The sequence below is a fragment of the Myxocyprinus asiaticus genome, chromosome 1 (genome assembly GCF_019703515.2).
Source record: "Myxocyprinus asiaticus isolate MX2 ecotype Aquarium Trade chromosome 1, UBuf_Myxa_2, whole genome shotgun sequence".
Lineage (NCBI taxonomy): Eukaryota > Metazoa > Chordata > Actinopteri > Cypriniformes > Catostomidae > Myxocyprinus > Myxocyprinus asiaticus.
The window spans coordinates 61,326,925-61,347,797 of record NC_059344.1 but is presented as its reverse complement, the minus strand read 5'-3'; the positions used below and the strand labels follow the sequence as shown (position 1 = coordinate 61,347,797).

The 20,873-nt window shown below is 37.9% G+C and overlaps 1 protein-coding gene across 2 annotated transcripts; it reads left to right on the top strand.

Annotated features, from left to right (window-relative positions):
* The first annotated feature begins 2,490 nt into the window (after window positions 1-2,490).
* zgc:153993 (uncharacterized protein LOC767645 homolog) lies at window positions 2,491-16,090 on the top strand. 2 transcript variants are annotated; one of them, XM_051704719.1, is made up of 6 exons: window positions 2,491-2,824; window positions 5,438-5,486; window positions 6,563-6,724; window positions 8,786-8,918; window positions 11,354-11,458; window positions 15,582-16,090. In XM_051704719.1, exons 1-6 carry the CDS (start codon window positions 2,758-2,760, stop codon window positions 15,678-15,680), a joined length of 615 nt encoding a protein of 204 aa, XP_051560679.1. In that variant the 5' UTR covers window positions 2,491-2,757; the 3' UTR covers window positions 15,681-16,090. The 2 variants fall into 2 exon arrangements, with proteins under 2 accessions (XP_051560679.1, XP_051560688.1); XM_051704728.1 differs by lacking the exon at window positions 15,582-16,090 and adding an exon at window positions 11,951-12,070.
* The last annotated feature ends 4,783 nt before the right edge of the window (window positions 16,091-20,873 follow it).

The following is a 20,873-nucleotide window of genomic DNA, read 5'->3' as shown; positions in this document are numbered from 1 at the left end:
AACATGAGATAAACTGTATAATTATATCTGACCAGCTAGGTGATGTTCCGGTACTTGCACTGAGGAACTGCAAGAGCAAGTTGTGGGCACACTGGCTTCTTTTCCTTCATCATGGATCTCTCCAAGTCTACTCCAGAGTTGAGTGAATTGGTTAAGCCTACAACCTAAATGAATCCTAATGAATCTCTACAGTCCAGTGAGTTTGGCACTCAGTTTGAGAGTGTTATTTGAGGTTTTGTACAAATTGTCATGGCAAAGCTGACAATCCAGCATCACAAATATGTAGATTAGTAGTACAAATGTTCAGATTTTTCTTGTCAGATTCACCAACAAATATGTAATAAGTCACACACTTGTAGCTATATACGCAAAATGTACCAATATAGCTACAGACTGCAAATATTATTATTTATGGCATTTGCTTATAACATTGCCAGCCCTGTTTAATAGATATTTAATGCTTAAAGGTGCTCAGTAAGTCGTCTTGGATTTTCACTGACACCTAGGGGCCTGGATGAAGTATTGTTCAAATTCCCCACCCCTTTTTCACCCAAAAAACCGCAATCGTCAACTTAAAGTCTCTGCAGCTCCATAGTCTTTGCAGTTTCGACAGCATCTTATCACGTGGCTTGTTGAGCGCATTGCCACGGAGACATAGTGCGTGTGGAGGCTTCACGCCATCCACTCAACTCACCACGCGCCCCACTGAGAACAAACCACATTATAGCGACCATGAGGAGGTTACCCCATGTGACTCTACCCTCCCTAGCAACCAGGCCAATTTAGTTGCTAAGGAGACCTGGCCGGAGTCACTCAGCATGCCCTGGGATTCAAACTAGCAAGTTCCAGGGGTGGTAGCCAGTGTCTTTTACCACTGAGCTACCCAGGCCCCCAAACTCCACTTTTAAAGATGCCATTGTAAAAATTCACTAATCACTGTCGGCCATGATTAAATTAATCCATGAGTGAAAGTGTCCAATAACAGAGTGGTTACGGAGATAAGTAGTATTCGGCTGGTCATGTGATCCTTACCAGAGACAGTTTAGCAGAGAAGGACCACTGCTATTAAAATGAATGGGAGAAATTGTATCACCCAATGGATGTAGAAAAGCAAGTCCGGCCTTACAGCTAATCACCTTTTAGATACAGACATTGCCTGTCAGTCAACCTGAGTATGCACATGCGCATTAGGTTAACCAGCCTGAATTCTTTTTTTTTATTTTTTATCTGAGCTTAAGAAGCACAATTTATGAGACCACTGTTGTCAGATTTTACTGCTGATTTTAAATATTTTCTTTGATCATAATGCTGACCAACCGTTTTGGAAATTTCGGTCTTTCCCCATTTAAGTAGATAGAAGCTGTTCTTTTATGCCTCTTGTTTACATTGTAAATAGCTGCCCAGCCTGCCCGGGAGCATTCCAAAGATAGTGGCAGAGTGGACTGACTTGCTTTTAAAGCCACTTTGTCCATACATGGTGGCCCCATGAGGGGACCCTCTCCATGTAGAATAAAACAGCTTTTATAAGGTCACTGATATAACTGGGATCTTCATCTCATGTGAGTAGTCGAGATTTTATGCATATGTTTCAAAATTGCAATTAATTTCTTGAGGAGTAAAACTTTTTAACTGAGGATAAAATTACTGAGTGCACCTTTAAATGTTCAGTAAACGGAACAGATGCCTAGTTCACCAGTCGCGATGGGTGAAAGGTGCCATGCGTTGTTCCTGGCAGGCTACTCAGCCATACAGGCTCCGTTTGGTTATGTTTAGAGTTAGGGCGGGGGTGGGGTTAGGACGTCTGTTGCCTCCCAGGAACAAACTGAGGCACCTTTGTACAACGGACTTAACCAGTAGGGTGATTGGGTTCAGAATTATAGACATCAGCGACATCTTATGGTGTATATTGTACAGAAGGCATCTACTTTAGCAGCAATAAATATCCACATGGTCTGAATGCCAAAATTGTACTCCCTCTGTTTGAACCAAGCTTAATCGGACTTAATTGATTGTTTTTTTTTTTTTTTTTATACAACACTCATCTCATCTTAGTGGGTTCAGGCTGATTGTGCCAAATGAATAAGAAAACTTGATAGATCTAGTAGCCTATGTACTTAAGGGATTTAGGACTGTCCAATACCTATCCTATATATGATTTAATTATATTTTCCCAAAGCCTCTCCATTTATTCATAATTAACAACTTCATAATTAAATACAATATTATAATAAATAAATGCACTATTTGCGTGAATCTATGCATCTTATAAAACTGCATTTTATTCGTTTTTTGTGGGTTACGTAAGGGATCAGTTTGATATGAATGAGGGGCCTTTCAGATCATGATTCATACTGGACATCATGTATAAAACAGTTTTTAACTAATAATAGCATATATATATATAATAGCAGTCTTGCTGGGAAAATACATTATATAGTGGTTTTCCTTGGCACAGCGAATCTGCCATTATGTTAGCATAGCAAAAAGTCAGCTCTCCATTTCCGTGTTACTTTCACCGTCTTTGACAGAGTTCTGGTGGAGCTCTTGGTAAAGCTCCTCGGCCACTTTTACTCTCAGATCATGTTTTGGTCAGTCTAAATGTGCTACCGAGGAGGACATATAAACCACAGGCATCGATCACGTCAACAGATTATGTTGTATTTTGTTTGCAACTGTGAATTTAGTGGATTCAGAAGTTGTTAGGCTGGTCCGGCTACTTGGCAAGCTTGAGTCGGCGAGTTTTTGCTTAATATAACCATGGCTGACGCGAACGACGGAGAGAGGACGGATGAAAACGAGTTAAAGGGGGCTACAGGTGGTGAAGGTAAGACAGTAAATGAGAGCGGCTTCAATAGGTTCCATTTCAAACTCTTTGCACGCCATTGTGTGACGTCACAACGACGGACGACTGTGAATTCTCAACTACACTAGTACGGAAAACTGCGTTTTCTTTTTAGGAATGTATGGGGTGTTAAAGGCTGAAATGACTAGATTTTGGTCTAGATTAGTTCCGCAGGTTTATTGACTGATGTACACTGTTTTTGGCCTACAAACCCGTCTAGTGAAGTTGGGTTTTAACAGTTGTAGAAGTTCCTCTGACGTCATCTTAAAGCCTGTCTGACGTTTTTTTTTTTTTTTTTTTTTTTTCCTCCGACCAGTGTGGCTGTGGTCGGAATTGCATACTATCTTCATAAATCCAAATTCACTAATAAAACACCCAACTTTATGGCTTTAGTGACTGAATATATTACTAGGGACTCTTTAAATAAAAAATTAAAAAAACGCTATAAAGACTAAATATTTGTGAACTATTTATTTGAATTATATATATGTTGTTTGCTTTATTTTGCTTATATTTGTACTTTCCCGTGGCACTTTTTTATTTTTGTATTTTATTAGTAATGTTATAAATTTCCTGCTGTATAATGTGTAAAATTAATTACACACACACACACACACACACACACACACACAATATGTATAATGCTAAGTTTAATTGAATAATGATAATAAAAAAGGAGTTGCATAGCATACAATCATACTACTTTTACTATTTCTACAGTGGAAACATTGTGTATTGTGTGGACCGTATGCAAATTTCCCCCAAAAATGTGCAGAATACAAATGAGCCACGATTTTTCACCAGGGCTCGGTTTAAATATCGATCTTTCCAAACTATCATGATATCGATTTTTGAAATCCCATAATCAGTCTTTTACTTTGAAGTTTACAGTTGTTGTTCATTTTGAAAATTAATATTTTCGTAGTCTACCAAGTTGAAGAAGGTTCCCTGTAGAATTTACAGCATTATCTGAGAATTTCTATCACATGTAGCATAAGCAAAATAGACATTATAACTGAAATATACCAAATGAATCAGAATAGAATCAAATCATATCAGAACTGTATCAAATCTGGAAATCTGTAGCGATACCCAGCCCTATTTTTCACATATCTTTATTGACAACTCATTTAATCGGATCTCCATTAGTAAAGTGTGTTTAAAGAAAATTTTAATTTGAGATGCAAAATAACAGTTTTCATGACAATAACTGGATCTCACGTGACGAGGTCATGTGACAACAGTGTTTGAAACTTAATTGTGAAATAATGCCTACTGTTTCACTTACTATTTTTAAAAAAACATGTGAGTGGCATCCCGTTGTCATCTTGGAAACAGATTTACTTTGCATTTTCAATAGAAGTTTTTGTAAAAACGTCTTATAACATTTCAGTCAGACATTGAGTCAAAGATATGTCAAAACTCGTGGCTGTAAAGGTATCAGGTTCATTAAAGGAACAGTTCACCCAAAAATGAAAATTCTCTTCATAATTTACTCACCCTCATGCCAATCCAGGTGTGTGAATTTCTTTCTTCTGCTGAACAAAAACAAAGACTTTTAGAAAAAATATCTCATCTCTGTTAGCCCATTCAATGCATGTGAATGGTGGACAGAACTTTGAAGCTCAAAAAAGCACACGAAAGCAACATAAAAGTAATTAATACAACTCCAGTGGTTTAATCCAGCTCTTCAGAAGCGATATGATAAGTGTGGGTGAGAAACGAATCAATATTGAAGTGCTTTTTTAATATATATTCTCCTCCCTGCCCAGTAGGTGGCGATATGTGCAAAGAATGCAAATCACCCAAAACAAAAGAAGAATGTGAAAGTGGAGATTTATAGTAAAAAAAGGACTTTATTAATATAAATCTGTTTCTCACCTATCATATCGCTTCTAAAGACATGGATTAAACCGCCGGAGTCGTATTGATTACTTTTATGCTTTCTTTATATGCTTTTTGGAGCTTCAAAGTTCTGGCCACCATTCACTTGCATTGAATGGACTAACAGAGCTGAGATTTTTTCTCTTTGTGTTCAGCAGAAGAAAGTCACACATCTAGAATGGCATGAGGGTGAGTAAATGATGGAGAGAATTTTCCTTTTTGGGTGAACATACTTTAATCATACTGGGAGTGGAGCGCATTGCATTGTGCTTAGGTTGCACAGTATACATACTACATTCAAAATAGTAAGAACAGTATGTTAGTATGCTGTTCCAAAAATTGCCCTAGTGTCTAACGTTATATACCTTTAAAACAAGGCTATTCACAGAGAAATATGGGCATATACCACCAAATCTTGAGGATTTGACAAGAACAGAAAATAAAGAGAAGTGAGAATACAAATGTGGCAATAGGGTTATTTGGCTACACCACATGTTCTCATAAATAGGGACCAAATAGTTTTAGAACAGGAAGTCGTGCCCAGTAGAGGTCAGTGTTCACCACATTTTGGAATATATATTAACAGACCAAGAAAAGGAAAGATAGCTGTCTGCACTTTGAGCGCATTTTCTTTTTAAATGTTGTGCAGTTATAATGATTAGTAAATATGTACATATTAACAACATATTAAGCAGCTTTTCTGTATTTCAGATGTCATGGATGATGTGATTGTCGAGCAAAGTGCAGTTCTACTAAGAGGGTAAACTGATATAATCCTACTCATGTTATATGGATCCTGAATGTTTTATGGGTCATTCCTGAGATTTAGTACTTTGTTAACTCTTTAACTTTTAACAAACTAATATGCTTGTGAGTAATTTAAAATGTTTCTTCTAAAAGGTATACCAGACTTTCAGAAATATGTCCTGGTCACACTAAGGCTCTTAAGCTTTATTAATTATTACTTAGATTATAATTGACAATTTACACAGTGAAAAGTACCAGGATGCTTAATCTTTGATATTTAACTGACCTTTAAGTCCAAGTTTCAGTTAATTTATTTTGTTTTGTTTTTATTTTATTTTTATTTATTTTTTTTGAATATTGATATTACAATTTATTTTAGAAATGTTATCAGACAGAATATTTTTACAGTGAGACAATCCAACCAATACCACAAAACATCTAATAAATTAATCGAATCCATTGCTAATACTCTGATGTTTTTATTATTATTATTATTATTTATTATAACCTAATTATGTTTATTCCAGTGTTTTCCCACCAAAAATGATGTCACTTCCTGGAGAATGATGTCATTAAGGAACTGCCCCCCCCCCCCCCCCCTTTTTTTTTTTTTTTTTTGGGAAATGGGATATAACAAAATACTATGGAAAGTAACACTGAGGACATAAGAAAAACCTATGAATTGATTACCAATTTAAAAATATATGTTTCCAATTTTTTTTCTTTTTGTTATAACATATCAACAGAAAGCAAAAATATAGTATGAAAAAAAAAAAAAAAAACACCTGTAATATTGCTTTTTAAATGACCAGTTTTCCATTTTAGTTAGTTTAGTTTTTCAAGTTAGTGCATAGCACCTGGAGCCACTGTAAAATTGGCTACATCTGCTCAAACTAAAGTACATTAATTATTTAAAATTCATCCGTTTTTGCTTAATAGTATTTTTTTCCCAAAATATTAAGACATGATAGGACACGAAAATACACCGCATAGAATGAATGACCCTTCAATCTCAATCACGTCACCCAGCTATCAATCATTTTTCTCACTGTTACTCTGCTTTGGTTTTTCCCTCGGATTGAAATCAAGGTATGTTATTGAGCGCGCTAATGTAGAGGAACCAGGCATGCGTGTTAGCCATGAGGACCTTGGAGGAAGACCTCAGGAATCAGATGATCCTCAAATCAAAGAGGTTGTAGATCAACTTTTGAGGATAGCAGATGACCTTAACCGGAATGCTGAGCTTCAACAGTAAGTTTTCAAATGTATTTGATCTCATCAGTCCTTATAAATATGGGGTCACTAATTATGAGAAAGTAATGAATATTCTCCCCACACTATAATAGCAAAAGTATTAGAAGTGAACGACAATGTAGATTCGTCCAAGCCCTGAAAGTCTGAGAATGTTACAGATTTAATTAGCAAATTCTAATAATTTATCAATGTGATGAGGAGGAGGACGTGGCCGGGCTGTGAGGATGCATGCCTGGTGCTGAGTTGCCGAATCAGTGAGAGAGAGATAAAGGAAGAGCCGGGGATGCCAGAGAGAGAGAGGGAGAGACGGAGAGAGAGAGACGCACGTGGATGCTTTGTGTGTGTTATGTTTCAGTTCCTTTGTATCATACGTTGACTGCTCAGCTGGTTCCCACCTCCTCCTTGCCTATCTTGCGAACTAGTTACACTGGTGCCGAAACCCGGGAAGGGAGGAAGAGCATGCTGTCCGGGAGAACTCGCTGCTGCTGTCCGCCGGGGGACGGAGGAGCCCACTGCCGTCCGCCGGGGGACGGAGGAGCAGCTGAGGACCAGGTGGGCGGCATGCCCGCGGGAGCCGAAGAAGAGCGTTTTCTTTTTTTCTCTCTCAATCCCCTCTCTGCCTCTCCCACTCTCTTTCCCTTTACCCTCTCCCTCTCCTCGTCTCTCTCAGATTCTCAGGAGGCAGGGAGTACCATCGGGTGGCGGAACAGCCGGAAGGGCAGCGTCTCCCCTCCAAAGATGGGGGGGTGGGGGGGGAGTATTCAAGTCTGGATGGTGCCCCGGCCTGAATCAGGCAGTGGAGGAGTGTGACGAGGAGGAGGGCGTGGCCGGGCCGTGAGGATGCACGCCCGGTGTTGAGTTGCTTAATCAGCGGGAAAAGCTGGGGACGCCAGAGAGAGAGAGAGAGAGAGAGAGAGATGCACACGGCCACTCTTTGTGTTGTTATGTTTCAGTTCCTTTGTATCATTAAAGTTTACGTTGACTGCTAAGCCGGTTCCCGCCGCCTCCTTGCCCATCTTGCGAACTTGTTACACTGGTGCCGAAACCCGGGAAGGGAGGAAGAGCTCGCTGTCTGGGAGAACTCACCGCTGCCGTCTGCCAGGGATGCGGGGAAGACCAGCCGGCAACGGAATTGCCGAAGGGACAACTCCTCCCCTCCAGGAAGGGGCGGAGGGGAGTAAGTCAGACCACAGGTTTACCCGGCCTTAATTGGGCGGTGGGGGTATGTGATGAGGAGGAGGGCGTGGCCGGGCCGAAAGGATGCACTCCCGGCGCTGAGTTGCCCAATCAGCGGGAGAGAAATAAAGGAGGAGCGGGGATGCCAGAGAGAGAGAGAGAGAGAGACACACGGCCGCTGTGTGGGTGTCGACGTCTGTTGTTATGTTTCTGTTCAAAGTTTGTGTTGATTTAAAGTCTTGTTAATTGTTAATCCAGTCCCTGCTTCCTCCTTTCCCGAACCTTGTTATAATCAATTCTAATGTCCTTTTGTAATCAATTGCAAATGGCTTTCACTACATTGTCTATAATGTTGTTTTGGAAAGAAGCTGTAATTGGTATTGTTTAACCAAGTCAACGTTTCACACATAATTATATTAATTAGATAATAATATAAATTCTGTAATCATTTGCTCACCATCATTTTGTTCCAAAACGGCATGACTTTCTTCTGTGGAACACAAAAGGAGATGTTAGGCAGAATGTTCGCCTCAGTCGGCATTCACTTTCATTGTATCTTTTTTTCTACACAGTGAATGGTGGCAACATTTTCATTTAATCATTCATTAGAGGAACCTTTATTACAAAAGTAAAACTTTGAACCACATACATTGAAGATCAAAAAAATTAATTTAAGTATTAATAATGTGACTCTGGTTTACATGTAGAAGACATACGAAATAGCTTATGTCTCATGCTTTGTTCCTTCTATGAATGCGCATTTTAAGAAAAGAAACAAACAGTTTCAGTTCTATTTTTCATTTTGTCGCAACTTAATGTTAGCAAATGATTGTCAGATGATTACGTATATTGCATGACATAAAATGCTTTATTTCCTTACAGTCTCATTAACACTGTGGAGGCTAACTGCGCTCAGGATGTCTTCAAGACCGTGGCCAGGAGCATTTTTGAAGATGGCATTAACTGGGGACGTGTGGTGGCTCTGTTTCACCTCGCATTTAAGCTTATTTTCAAGGTAAAAAAACCCAGTTTATACAGTGGCCACAAAAAGAATTCGGACTCCTAAAAGCCACACTTAATGTAATAATTGCACTACATGTCGAAATGGCAAACCAAATATGGCTAATGTTCATTGTTAATGTGATGAACTGTACCTGTGGTTACTCTGTTAGGACACATGTGTAAACTTGAGGGGGACTGACTTCATATATCCACTAAAAATACCTTAACACTATTGTTTAGAGGAATATTCCAGGTTCAATAGAAGTTAAAGGGATAGTTCACCCAAAAATGAAAATTCTCTCATCATTAACTCAACCTCATGCCATCCCAGATGTGTATGACTTTCGTTCTTCAGCAGAACACAAACAAAGATATTTAGAAGTATATCTCAGCTCTGTAGGTCCATACAATGCAAGTGAATGGGTGCCAAACTTTTGACGCACATAAAGGAAACATAAAAGTAATCCATATGACTCCAGTGTTTTAATCCATATCTTCAGAAGCTATATGATTGGTGTGGGTGAGAAACGGATCAGTATTAAAGTCTTTTTTTTTTTATTATCATAAATTCTCCTAACTGCCCAGTACACGGTGATATGCATAAAGAATGTGATTCACCAAAAACACAAGAATGGGAAAGTGAAGTGGAGATTGACATGAGTAGGGAGGATAATTTATAGTAATAAATGACTTAAATGTTGATCTGTTTCTCACCCACACCTATCATATCACTTCTGAAGACATGGATTTAACCACTGGAGTCATATGGATTACTTTTATGCTGATTTATGAGGTTTTTTTTAACTTGCATTGTATGGACCTACAGAGCTGAGATATTCTTCTAAAAATCTTTGTTTGTGTTCTGCAGAAGAAAGAAAGTCATACACATCTGGGATGGCAATGATGTAAATGATGAGAGAATTTGTATTTTTGAGTGAACTATTCCTTTAAGCTCAATTGACAGCATTTGGGCATCATGTTGATTGCCTCAGACAATAATTTTGGCTCGTCCCTCGTTTATTTTAAAATGAGCAAAAATAGCGTTTACAGTAAAGCACTTACAATGGAAGTGAATGGGGCCAGTCCAAAAACATTAAAATACACATTGTTTCAAAAGCATAGCCACAAGATGTGAATTTTTATATGTGTAAACATAATTTTAGTGTCATAAAATCTGGGATTTACCAACATTAAAGCATTTACCAGATCACAGGGTTTACCCGCGTTGTGTTGTCATGACAGCAAAGTTGTAATATTGAATTTAACTTTACACTGATATGTTTTTTTTTTTTTTTTTTTTTTAAACACTAAAATCATGTTAACACACATAATGTTTACGTCTTGCAGCTATACTTTTGAAACAATGTTTGTTTTAATGTTTATGGACTGGCCCCATTCACTTCCAATGAAAGTGTCTTACTATAACCATCCTTTCTTTTATTTATATATATATATATATATATATTAGTACTGTGCAAAAGTTTTAGCCACTTGTGAAAAATGTTGCATGGTGAAGATGTCTTCAAAAATAATGCTGTAAATAATTTTCATATATCATTTACCTCCAGTAAACATAAAAAATCTAAATCAATATTTGGTGTGACCACCTTTGCCTTAAAACGCACCAATTCTCCTAGGTACACCTGGACACAGTTTGTCTTGGTTGTTGGCGGATAGGATGTTCCAAGCTTCTTGGAGAATTCACCACAGTTCTTCTATCTATTTAGTCTCAATTGCTTCTGTCTCTTCATGTAATCCCAGACTGACACATTGTTGAGATCCGGGCTGTGTGGAGGCCCTGTTGAAATCTAGAAATCTAAAATGTATATTTCCTACTGATACACTAAAAGCAGAATATATTAAATAACCGTTTTAAGATGAATATTTTGGTGAAAAATGTAATGCGCCTAAGACTTTTGCACAGTACTGTGTAGTTAATAAACTATGGGACAAGTCTAAAAATGTTTTGCGATAATCAACATTATGCCTCAAATGCTGTCGATTGAGCTTATCTTGTATTGAACCTGGAACATTCCTTTAAAAGTAATCACAGAAAAGGCACAAAAAGACTGAGATAAATCTGAGATAAGGTCTAAACATAATTTGTTTGCATATGTCATTTGATTCGATATTTTGCTTTCTAATGAAATGATCTTCATACATTTTAAGTGGGCTTGAGTGTTACTTTTTGGGGCCACAGCACATAAAAAATTTAAATAAGAAATGTAGAATTAATTTATTCATCTGTAATTGATTATGACTGAAAATCTAAAAAAATTGCCTGTTTTGCAGGTTTTTTTCTCTGACAGCTGCATCACAGCAAAGTCTTAACGAATGCTGCTTTGATGTACCATTACAATTGCTGCATTATGCTGATCTTGAAAGCTTAAAACTTCTGTTATTTATAAGAATCCAGTTTAAGAACATTTTTACCTTTCATTCCTTAAGGCACTGACTCAGAACCACTTGGATATTATCAGGAGGATCATTAGCTGGGTTTTACAGTTTATCAGGGAAAACATTTCTGCCTGGATCAGACAGCAAGGAGGATGGGTAAGTTGCTGTTTTTTGGTTATGTGTGTATGAGTGGTGTCTGCCCACCCAAGTGGAGCCACACAGGTCGAGCCAGACATGGGCCACCACACACAGAGACGCACCCACTCGAGCCAGGAAGTGCACAGGCACAAACACAGACACATCCCGTCTAGGAATACAGACACAAAAACCCACTGACCCACTATGGTACATAGCCATACATACACATTTGTTGTAGTTGACATTGTGTTCAACAGTTAGTATGTATCCATTCGCTGTTGTCTAGCTGTTAAACATAATGAGCTTTTATATTACTCATAAACACACTCACAAATACATGCATTTACATTGGTGTTTAAAAGTGTGCTAGAGAAAATGCTTCTATTTTGCATTTTTCTCATTTAATGCAGTTTTTAATTGCAAATTATATTGACAGTGTAACAGTTTGAGTGAAAACTCAACATGAGTTTCAGAATTTCGTTGTATTCGGTATGTCCCCTTTTCCTTTAGTGACAGCATACACTCCACCTGACATGGACTTCACAAGTTTGTGCAAAACCTGATGATTTATGTTATCCAACATGATTTTAGAATGTTCCAAAGAGATCATGTGTGCATCAATGAAAGCAGGTAAACCTGATCTTTTATACAACGGAGTTAACATGTTCAACATCACAAATTTGCCTATTTGATTAGTGACCTAGAAATAGTGCAGAGTCTTTTAATATTTCTTTTACATCATAACATTTATTCTACATTTTTCAAAACCCTGAAACTTTCTGTTAATTGCCAGGTTGAAATTAGTTTTTTAATTCCACATTTTCAATGTGAATAGCACGGTACATTTCTAAAATAATCAGCTGAGGCTATTGTTATCATAATAATGGATCTTTCCTTTACCACATCAAGATTTCTCCTTTTTTTTTTTTTGGGATGAAATATTATGAGAAATTTTAACTTTCTGCGATCACATAAGACATTATTATACTTAAGGAAGATGCAGTTTGCGTGTATGCTGCAGAGGCAGTGCTGGCTGCAGTTCCTGGGGCCACTCAAGTTTAATCGCATGCATATGATCATAAAGGAAGCAGTATGTGGGCTTCTGGGTTCAGACTTCAAACACTCATGAAGCGTCATGGAGCATACTGTGGCCCTGAGAACAGGAATATAGTGAACATGTGACAGTATTTATGGTCCACTAAGCAGCATGAGCCTGAAGTGTGCAAACCCAGGTGAAGTGATGCCTGTACATTTGACCCTCATTTCGGAAAATTTAAGGAAGATCAGGCACCTGCCGTTTCTAGTAGTTTTGCATGGGAATGTTCCACCCTTTTTACAGGAATAGTAAACCTAAAAAATGAAAGTTATGTGATCACCATTATTCATTTATCGTCATGTCATATCATGTCGTTCTAAACCTGCATGGCTTTCTTTCTACCATGAAACACAAAAGAAAAGACATAAAAGTGTTTCATACTCATGCACTATATTTCAAGACTTCTGAAGTCTGTTCTGGAGTAGCTTTGTGTGAGAAACCGACCAACATGCAAGTTGTTGTTTTATTGAAGGGATAGTTCACCCAAAAATTGAAGTGAATGATGATCAGAACTTTGAAGGCCCAAAAGGCAGTATAAACGTAATCCATAAGACTCCAGTGGTTAAATCCATATCTACTGAAAGGATATGATAGGTGTGGGTGACAAACAGATCAATATTTAAATCATTTTTAAACTGTAAATCTACATTTTCACTTTCACTTCCACATTTTGGTGTGGAAGTGTCTTACATTTTCACATTCAGCCACATTCAGATCTGTAGGTCCATTCGATGCAAGTGAATACTGAACAAAACTTCTCCAAAAAGCACATAAAGGCAGCATAAAAGTAATCCATACGACTCCAGTGGTTTAATCAGAACGGACAGTCCACTGTCCAAAATGGCTTGTTCAAAAACAGAAGACAATGATGAAAACCGAAAAATCAAAGTCATGCCAACTCTATTGTAGAATCTACTTTACATTAAGTTTCCGTGATTTACGCCCATGGTTTACCGGTGTTCCGTCATCATGACAGTTGAGTTGAAATACTGGATAACTTTACACTGACAAAGTTAGTAAGCGATTGTATCACACTAGAGTCATGTTAAAACTTATTATGCTGAAGTATTGTGGCTATACTTATTTTTTTCCTCCCCTTTTTCTCCCCAATTTGGAACGCCCAATTCCCAAGTCCTCGTGGTGGGGTAGTGACTCGCCTCAATCCGGGTGGCGTAGGACTAATCTCAGTTGCCTCCGCATCTGAGACCATCAATCAAATCCATGCATTTTACCACGTGGCTTGTTGAGCGCATTACCTCGGAGAAGTAGTGCGTGTGGAGGCTCACGCTATTCTCCACGGCATCCACGCACAACTCATCACGTGCCCCACCGAGAGCGAGAACCACATTATAGCGACCACGAGGAGGTTAACCCAACGTGACCCTACCCACCCTAGCAACCAGGCCAATTGGTTGCTTAGGAAGCCTGACTGGAGTCACTCAGCACACCCTGGATTCGAACTTGCGACTCCAGGTGTGGTAGTCAGCGTCTTTACTTGCTGAGCTACCCAGGCCCCCTGTGGCTATACTTTTAAAAACAGTGTGTATATATTTTGTGTTTCGGACCTGTTTACTTTCATTGTATGTGCTTTACTGCACACGGAAAAGAGGGATGAGTCGAAATTATTTTCTGTGGCAATCAATATTATGCCACAAATACTGTGAGTTGAACTTGTATTAAACCTGAAAAACCTCCTTGTAATAAATATCTGTGAATGATATTTGTAAAGCTCTCAAAGCAGTGCTGGTTTTGATGGTAATGTCTGCACTGAGTGCTGTTCTCACTTCATTCTGAAAAGTATGAACAAAACATCCAAATCTTTTTGCAGATTTGCAAACTGTTCTATCGTTTTCACTCTTCACATTTTTGTCCCATGATTAATATACAGCCCAAAACTCTTTTTGTTTTCATCTCCACTCAATTTGAGGTCCAGCAGCCATCTCTGTTTTGTGTTTTTTTGGAAAAAGCTCTTGACCCCCTTCCATTTTCCCTCTTCCAACCCACAAATTTTCCCACCCATTTCGAGAGTCGTTTGTCAGCCTGAGATTTGAAATATTGGGGCTCAACTAGGTGGGTTTCATGACCCTTTAAGTATACTGGCTATACTTTTAAAACAGTGTGTAGTTTGTGGACCCGTTTACTTTTATTCTGTGTGCCTTACTGAGCACAATCTTAAGTATTTGTAATGAACATTATGCCACAAATGCCTTCAATAGAGTTGATCGTGAATTAAACCCAAAACATTCCTTGTAAGAATAAATATCTATGAATTGATGTCAAGTCTCATAGCAGTCCTGGTTTTGGTGCCAATGTATTGCTCTGAGTGCTTTTTTTTTTTTTTTACTCCATTCTCCAAAGTTTGAACATAACTTTTGTCCCATGATTGATATACAGAAAAGTGCCCCAAAACTCCATTAGTGTTCCACTTACATGTGATGCTCAGACATCTCTAGTGTGAGTGTGTTGTGGAAGTGAATTGTGCTTGACACACTCCCACAAACCCCCTTCCCACCCACTACCCTCCTATCTTTTTACACGTTTTCACACCCATTTCATGATCCTTTTATGTCTGAGGTGTGAATGACTGGTACTGAACTAGGGGAGTTTCTTGATACTTTAATAGTAATGTTGTTGTTGTTTTTAATTAATATATACAGATTACTCTATATGGGCTTCATTTGTCAGATATTATGCTTGCATATATGATAGGTGTTATTAACAGTCTCAAACTCTATGTTCCAGTGCCATATTCAGTGTTTCAGGCCTACTGTGTTCACGTTTTGTCAGAATTACTGTAATTACTGTAATTACTAGATGATGACTCGTAGATTCTACTCTGTTTTGTTCACATCCTCGGGATCACAAATTATGTTTTATAACAATGCTTATAAATGTTTAGGATGGTCAAGTCAGTGCTTTTATAAAATTCAGAGTTTCCAACTTGTAATTCGAGTTTGACAAAGACGTGAATATTTGCGCATTACAGGAATCCCAACATGATGAGTTGTGAACGTACTATAATACATACTTTGTTCTGTGTTGCAGGAAGGTGTTTGCCGTAGGATGTCAAGATGGCACACTGTGTCCTGCATCGCTGCGGTGGCGTTCATCGTAGCTGCCGTTTACTGGAGAAGAACTCGCTAAGAAAAAATGAAAGTCATGACGTGCCAGTTTGCGATCTCACAAATGTGGAAACTCGTATTAAAAGCAATACGATGTGTAATTGTTGCAAACAAACTAACCCATCTTGGATCATGAGGACCAATCATGTAGCATATATTTTTGCTACATAAATGACGGTTTAAAGGCTTAAAGTCATGTAACTGGTAAAGAAGACAAAGAAGACAATACAGTAGCCCTTTTTTTTATTTTTTTTATTTTTTTTTTAGGTGTTTATATATTCCAGTGCAGTTGAGTCAAGGAACAACTTTCACCTTGATTTATTTATTTACAGGGATGTGTTGCTTTACGTAAAGATTTGTAAAGAAACCGCATCTTTCTCCATCCGTGCCTTTTAACTGTAAGGAGTTTTGTCTTTTTTTCTTTTTTTTTTTTCTCACTCACATATCAACTTTTTAATTTGCCACAAAAGTTACCAGCCCTACCTCCAATCAGCTAAATATCTAAGACCAAATGTTTACTGTCAAGTTTTTAAATGATCTTATAGGGCATAAAAAGTAGTCAAATGCAATATATTAGACCTGCTTAAAGAAGGTTAAACCTTAACAGATTTTTATTATGCAGTTGAATAAATAACTGAAAGGGATAAATCTTAATGAATATGGACAATTCTTGCATACCTGAAATAAAAATGATGAAATACAATGTTACTTATCCTGTTTTTATTGTATTACAGTATACAGTGTGTATATATAAACCTGCTGCTGCTGCAAAAAGGAATATTCCAGACTCAATACAAGTAAAATTTGGGTTACAGTGAGGCATTTACAATGGAAGTGAATGGGGCCAATCCGTAAACATAAAAATACTATCTGTTACAGATATATACTGTAGCTACAAGACCTGAACAATATGCATGTTAACATGATTTTAGTGTGACACAATAACTTACTAACCTTTTCTGTGTTGTCATATCCAATATTACTGTTGATTGAGCTTATCTTGAATTGAACCTGAAATATTTTTTAAAACCAGTTTGGTTTGCCTGTCTTAGCTGGTTTAAGATGGTCTCCCAGCCTGAAAAGTGCCCACAACCCCTCTAAAACCAGCAAACAGACCAGCCTGACCAGGTTGGAAGACCAGTAAATCATCTTAAGCTAGTTTAAGCTCGTTTTCTTTTCACCAACAAAAAAGTACCATGATGTTCTTATATATATATATATATATATATATATATATATTACTGTGCAGAAGTCTTAGGCACAAAAGATGTTTCACAAAAGCATTTGTCTTAAGATGGTTATTTTTGTAATTTATTTTGTTTTGGATTTTTCCCCCTTTTTCTCCCAATTTGGAATGCCCAATTCCCAATGTGCTTTTTAAGTCCTCGTGGTCACATAGTGATTCGCCTCAGTCCGGGTGGCAGAGGACGAATCCCAGTTGCCTCCGCATCTGAGATCGTCAACCTGCGCATCTTATCACGTGGCTTGTTGAGCGCGTTGCCACGGAGACATAGCACGTGTGGAGGCTTCATGCCATCCACCGTGGCAACTGCGCTCAACTCACCATGTGCCCCACCGAGAACGAATAACATTATAGCGACCACGAGGAGGTAACCCCACGTGACTCTACCTAGCAACCGGGCCAATTTGGTTGCTTAGGAGACCTGGCTGGATTCACTCAGCACGCCCTGGGATTTGAACTAGCAAACTCCAGGGGTGGTAGCCAGCGTCTTTACCACTGAGCTACCCAGGCCCAAGATGGTTATTTATATCTTCAGCTTTAGTGTGTCAATAGGAAATATAAATGTTTGACTCCCAAACATTCCTTTTGCAAATAGAAAAGATTAGAATAGAAGAACAGGGAGCCCTGCAACAGATGCCATGGCCCCCACCGAACATCGTGTCAGTCTGAGATTACATAAAGAGACAGAAGCAACTAAATAGATGGAAGAAGCTCGGAACATCCTATCTGCCAACAACCAAGAAAAACTGTGTACACGTGTACCTAGGAGAATTGGTGCTGTTTTAAAGGCAAAGGTGGCCACACCGAATATTGATTTCGCTTTTTTATGTTTACTGGACTTTGTATGACATTAAGTGATAAATGAAAACTATTTATTTCATTATTTTTGAAGACATCCTCACAATGCAACATTTTTCAAAAGTGCCTAAAACTTTTGCACAGTACTGTATGTATATGTGTATATATATATATATATATATATATATATACATTATAAGTAGTACTCCCTTGGTACTGCCTTTCATTTTCTCTGATTTTAATAAAAACAAATTGTACAACTTTTTTTTACTGTATGAGAATTAGGAGGTAAAATGTCACAGTACAAAAAAAAAAAAAAAAAAAGTTTTCTTTATGTGAAATAGTATTGAACTGTTTTTGTATTTTTTTTGTGGGTTAAATATGAATTACCCATGGTGGTTTTTGCTTCACATAAAATCAAACAAACCACACATTTCAGGTATCTAGAGTTTGAATTATATTAAAATATTATTTGATATATATATGGCATATGGTTTTATATGGAAGCTCATATAAAAGTCATTAATCAAGAGGATAGTTTCTACTATTTCCTTGCATGTCATTAATGCATGTTTGATAAGGGTGACTCAAGAAACTCAAGTGTGACTGTTAGTTTAGACTGTCGTTACCGCACTGCCCTGCCATTACTCTCAGTTCTCATGAGGTTATTTTAGTTTGATGGAGGCCTTTGTAGCCTACGTGTTGCCCTTGTGGCTAAAGTGATGTAGACTTTTGAATCACTCCCTGCTGAGAGTATGGTGCCATCATTTACGCTGGCCGGTCCATTGAAGACGATGGTCCGAGGGGGTCTGTGAAAAGGCCAGGCATTGTTCGCTCTGGGTGGGGTGTGGACAAGTGGAAAATGGGCCGAAAGTGAGCCATGCAAGGCCTGAGAGAGAGACACCATTGTCCCCGCACCCACCCCCTCACCCGGAGAAGAGCAAAGGGTCAACTCTCACCAGCAGCATGCCCTTGTGGTAAACCGCCACTCTGCACAGGGCACGCCGAGCCCAAAGGTCCCCCAGAAAGGAGGTCTTTATGCTCACTCCTTCCCTGTCTCTGGATGTTGTCATTTACTCCCGCTTCCTGAGAAGCAGAACGTTAAGCACTGAGCCGGGCTCAAATGATTCACTGTGCAATTTCGTGTTACCAAAAAGTTGGATTGATGCTCAAGTGCAAAGCTTTTAGTCGCTACAGTGTAAGTGGAAATAAATCCACGTAATCTCATGGGTAATTGGATGTAAGATGTGCATAAAATGTTCTATGTTTGCATAAAAAAATGATACGCACAATGTCAATATGTGGATAAATTGTAAAATGTAAACCCCTCACGTATGTACAACTTAAGAGATTCCAAAAAGTGGATGTGAGACCTGCTGCAAATTTTACGCAGTTGGAAGCATCTCATTTGCATTTGTGGGGAATGGTACGTTAAAGGGATAATTCACCCAAAAATAAAACTTCTCTCATCATTTACTCAGACGTGAATAGTTCTTCTGCAGAACACAAACAAAGATTTTTAGAAGAATATCTCAGCTCTGTAGGTCCATACAATGCAAGTGAATGGTGATCAGACCTTTGTAGGGTGATGGTGAGTAAATGTTGAAAGAATTTTCATTTTTGGGTGAACTAACCCTTTAAGTGTACTGTACATAACATTTATGTTTGCATATACACTGATACGTACAATGTTAACATGTGGACAGCTTCTAAAATGTAAAGTCCTTTACGTATGGAGAGCTGTAAAGACATTTATTGAGAAATTTTTTATCTGAGATTCGCAAAGTTTCTCACACAGAGAAGTGCTTCTCTTCTCTTTTATCATTCTCTAGTGGGAAAATATGTGATAAAGAAAGCTGGTAGTTCAAAGGTACCCGAACTATAAACACAGCTCACAGGCACAAAGAGAGAGAAGGTCAGGGCATCGTACACTTTGGAGTTCCAAGTAAATACCAACCACAGTATATGAATATGGTTCATATGGGTCATTCAGTAACATGGTATTATCATCTTGTACCATCAATGTACCATGGAAGCATCTCAGTTCTTTTTTGTAAGTGTATTGGACCATTAGTCAGATGTTCTAAAGATTTGTCAGTGGATTTATGAGCTTTAACATGTCCTACACTCAGGGTTGGGAGGGTTACTTTTGAAATGTATTCCACAACAGATTACAGAACACATGCTGTAAAATGTAATTTGTAACGTATTCCATTAGATTACTCAAGGTCAGTAACGTATTCTAAATACATTGGATTACTTCTTCAGCACTGGTAGATTTTGTCACTTGTTTTGACTATAAAAACTCTGCCAGTACAGTAAGACAAAATACACATGTTAAAAAACCTAAATATCTTATGCAGTGTTGTTTCTAAAACAAGATAAATCTAATTGATCTTGTTTTAAGGATTTTTATAGGAAAACAATACAAAAATTATTATCAAGAATACGATTTTGCCCTAATACCAAAGGTCTTACTAGAAAAAAGAAATTATGATCCAACATGAATTTTCTTGATAAACAAAATATGATTGTGCTGGTAACGTGCATTTAAAATGGCTAGAAATAGCATTTTAGCTTAGCGTAAAGCTGACAATTTACACAAGGTTTATTTCTATTTCTTGTGCTCCAGACTTACTTCAAACTTACTTCTCTGTCTGCTCGTATGAATGTAACACATCATAAGAAAGTGTTTCACCGCTGTTCAAATGCACTTTTGATTGCATCATTTATATGTATAAATGTTTTCCATCTGAAAGGACTAAATATTAAATGAAACAAATGACAATAAAATGCAAAGTAATCTCTTCAGTAATCAAAATACTTTTTGAATGTAACTGTATTCTAATTACCAATGATTTAATGTAATACAGTTACTAATATTTTGTATTTTAAATACGTAATCCTGTTACATGTATTCCGTTACTCCCCAACCCTGCCTACACTGACTGCCCAATCACGAGTTCCAATATTATGTTTTATTTGACCCTACTGGCCTCAGTGTTCTCCACAGGACAGCTCACCAACAGTCAAGAGAGAAAAAGTGTATGAGAGAGTAGCAGTTAGTGCCGGACATATGCAAAGTCCCTAGCTGAGGGCCCTTATTGTTTTATTGTTTCTTGTGACTGAATCCATGCATTTTGAATCTGAAACATGTATGCGATGGATCTACAG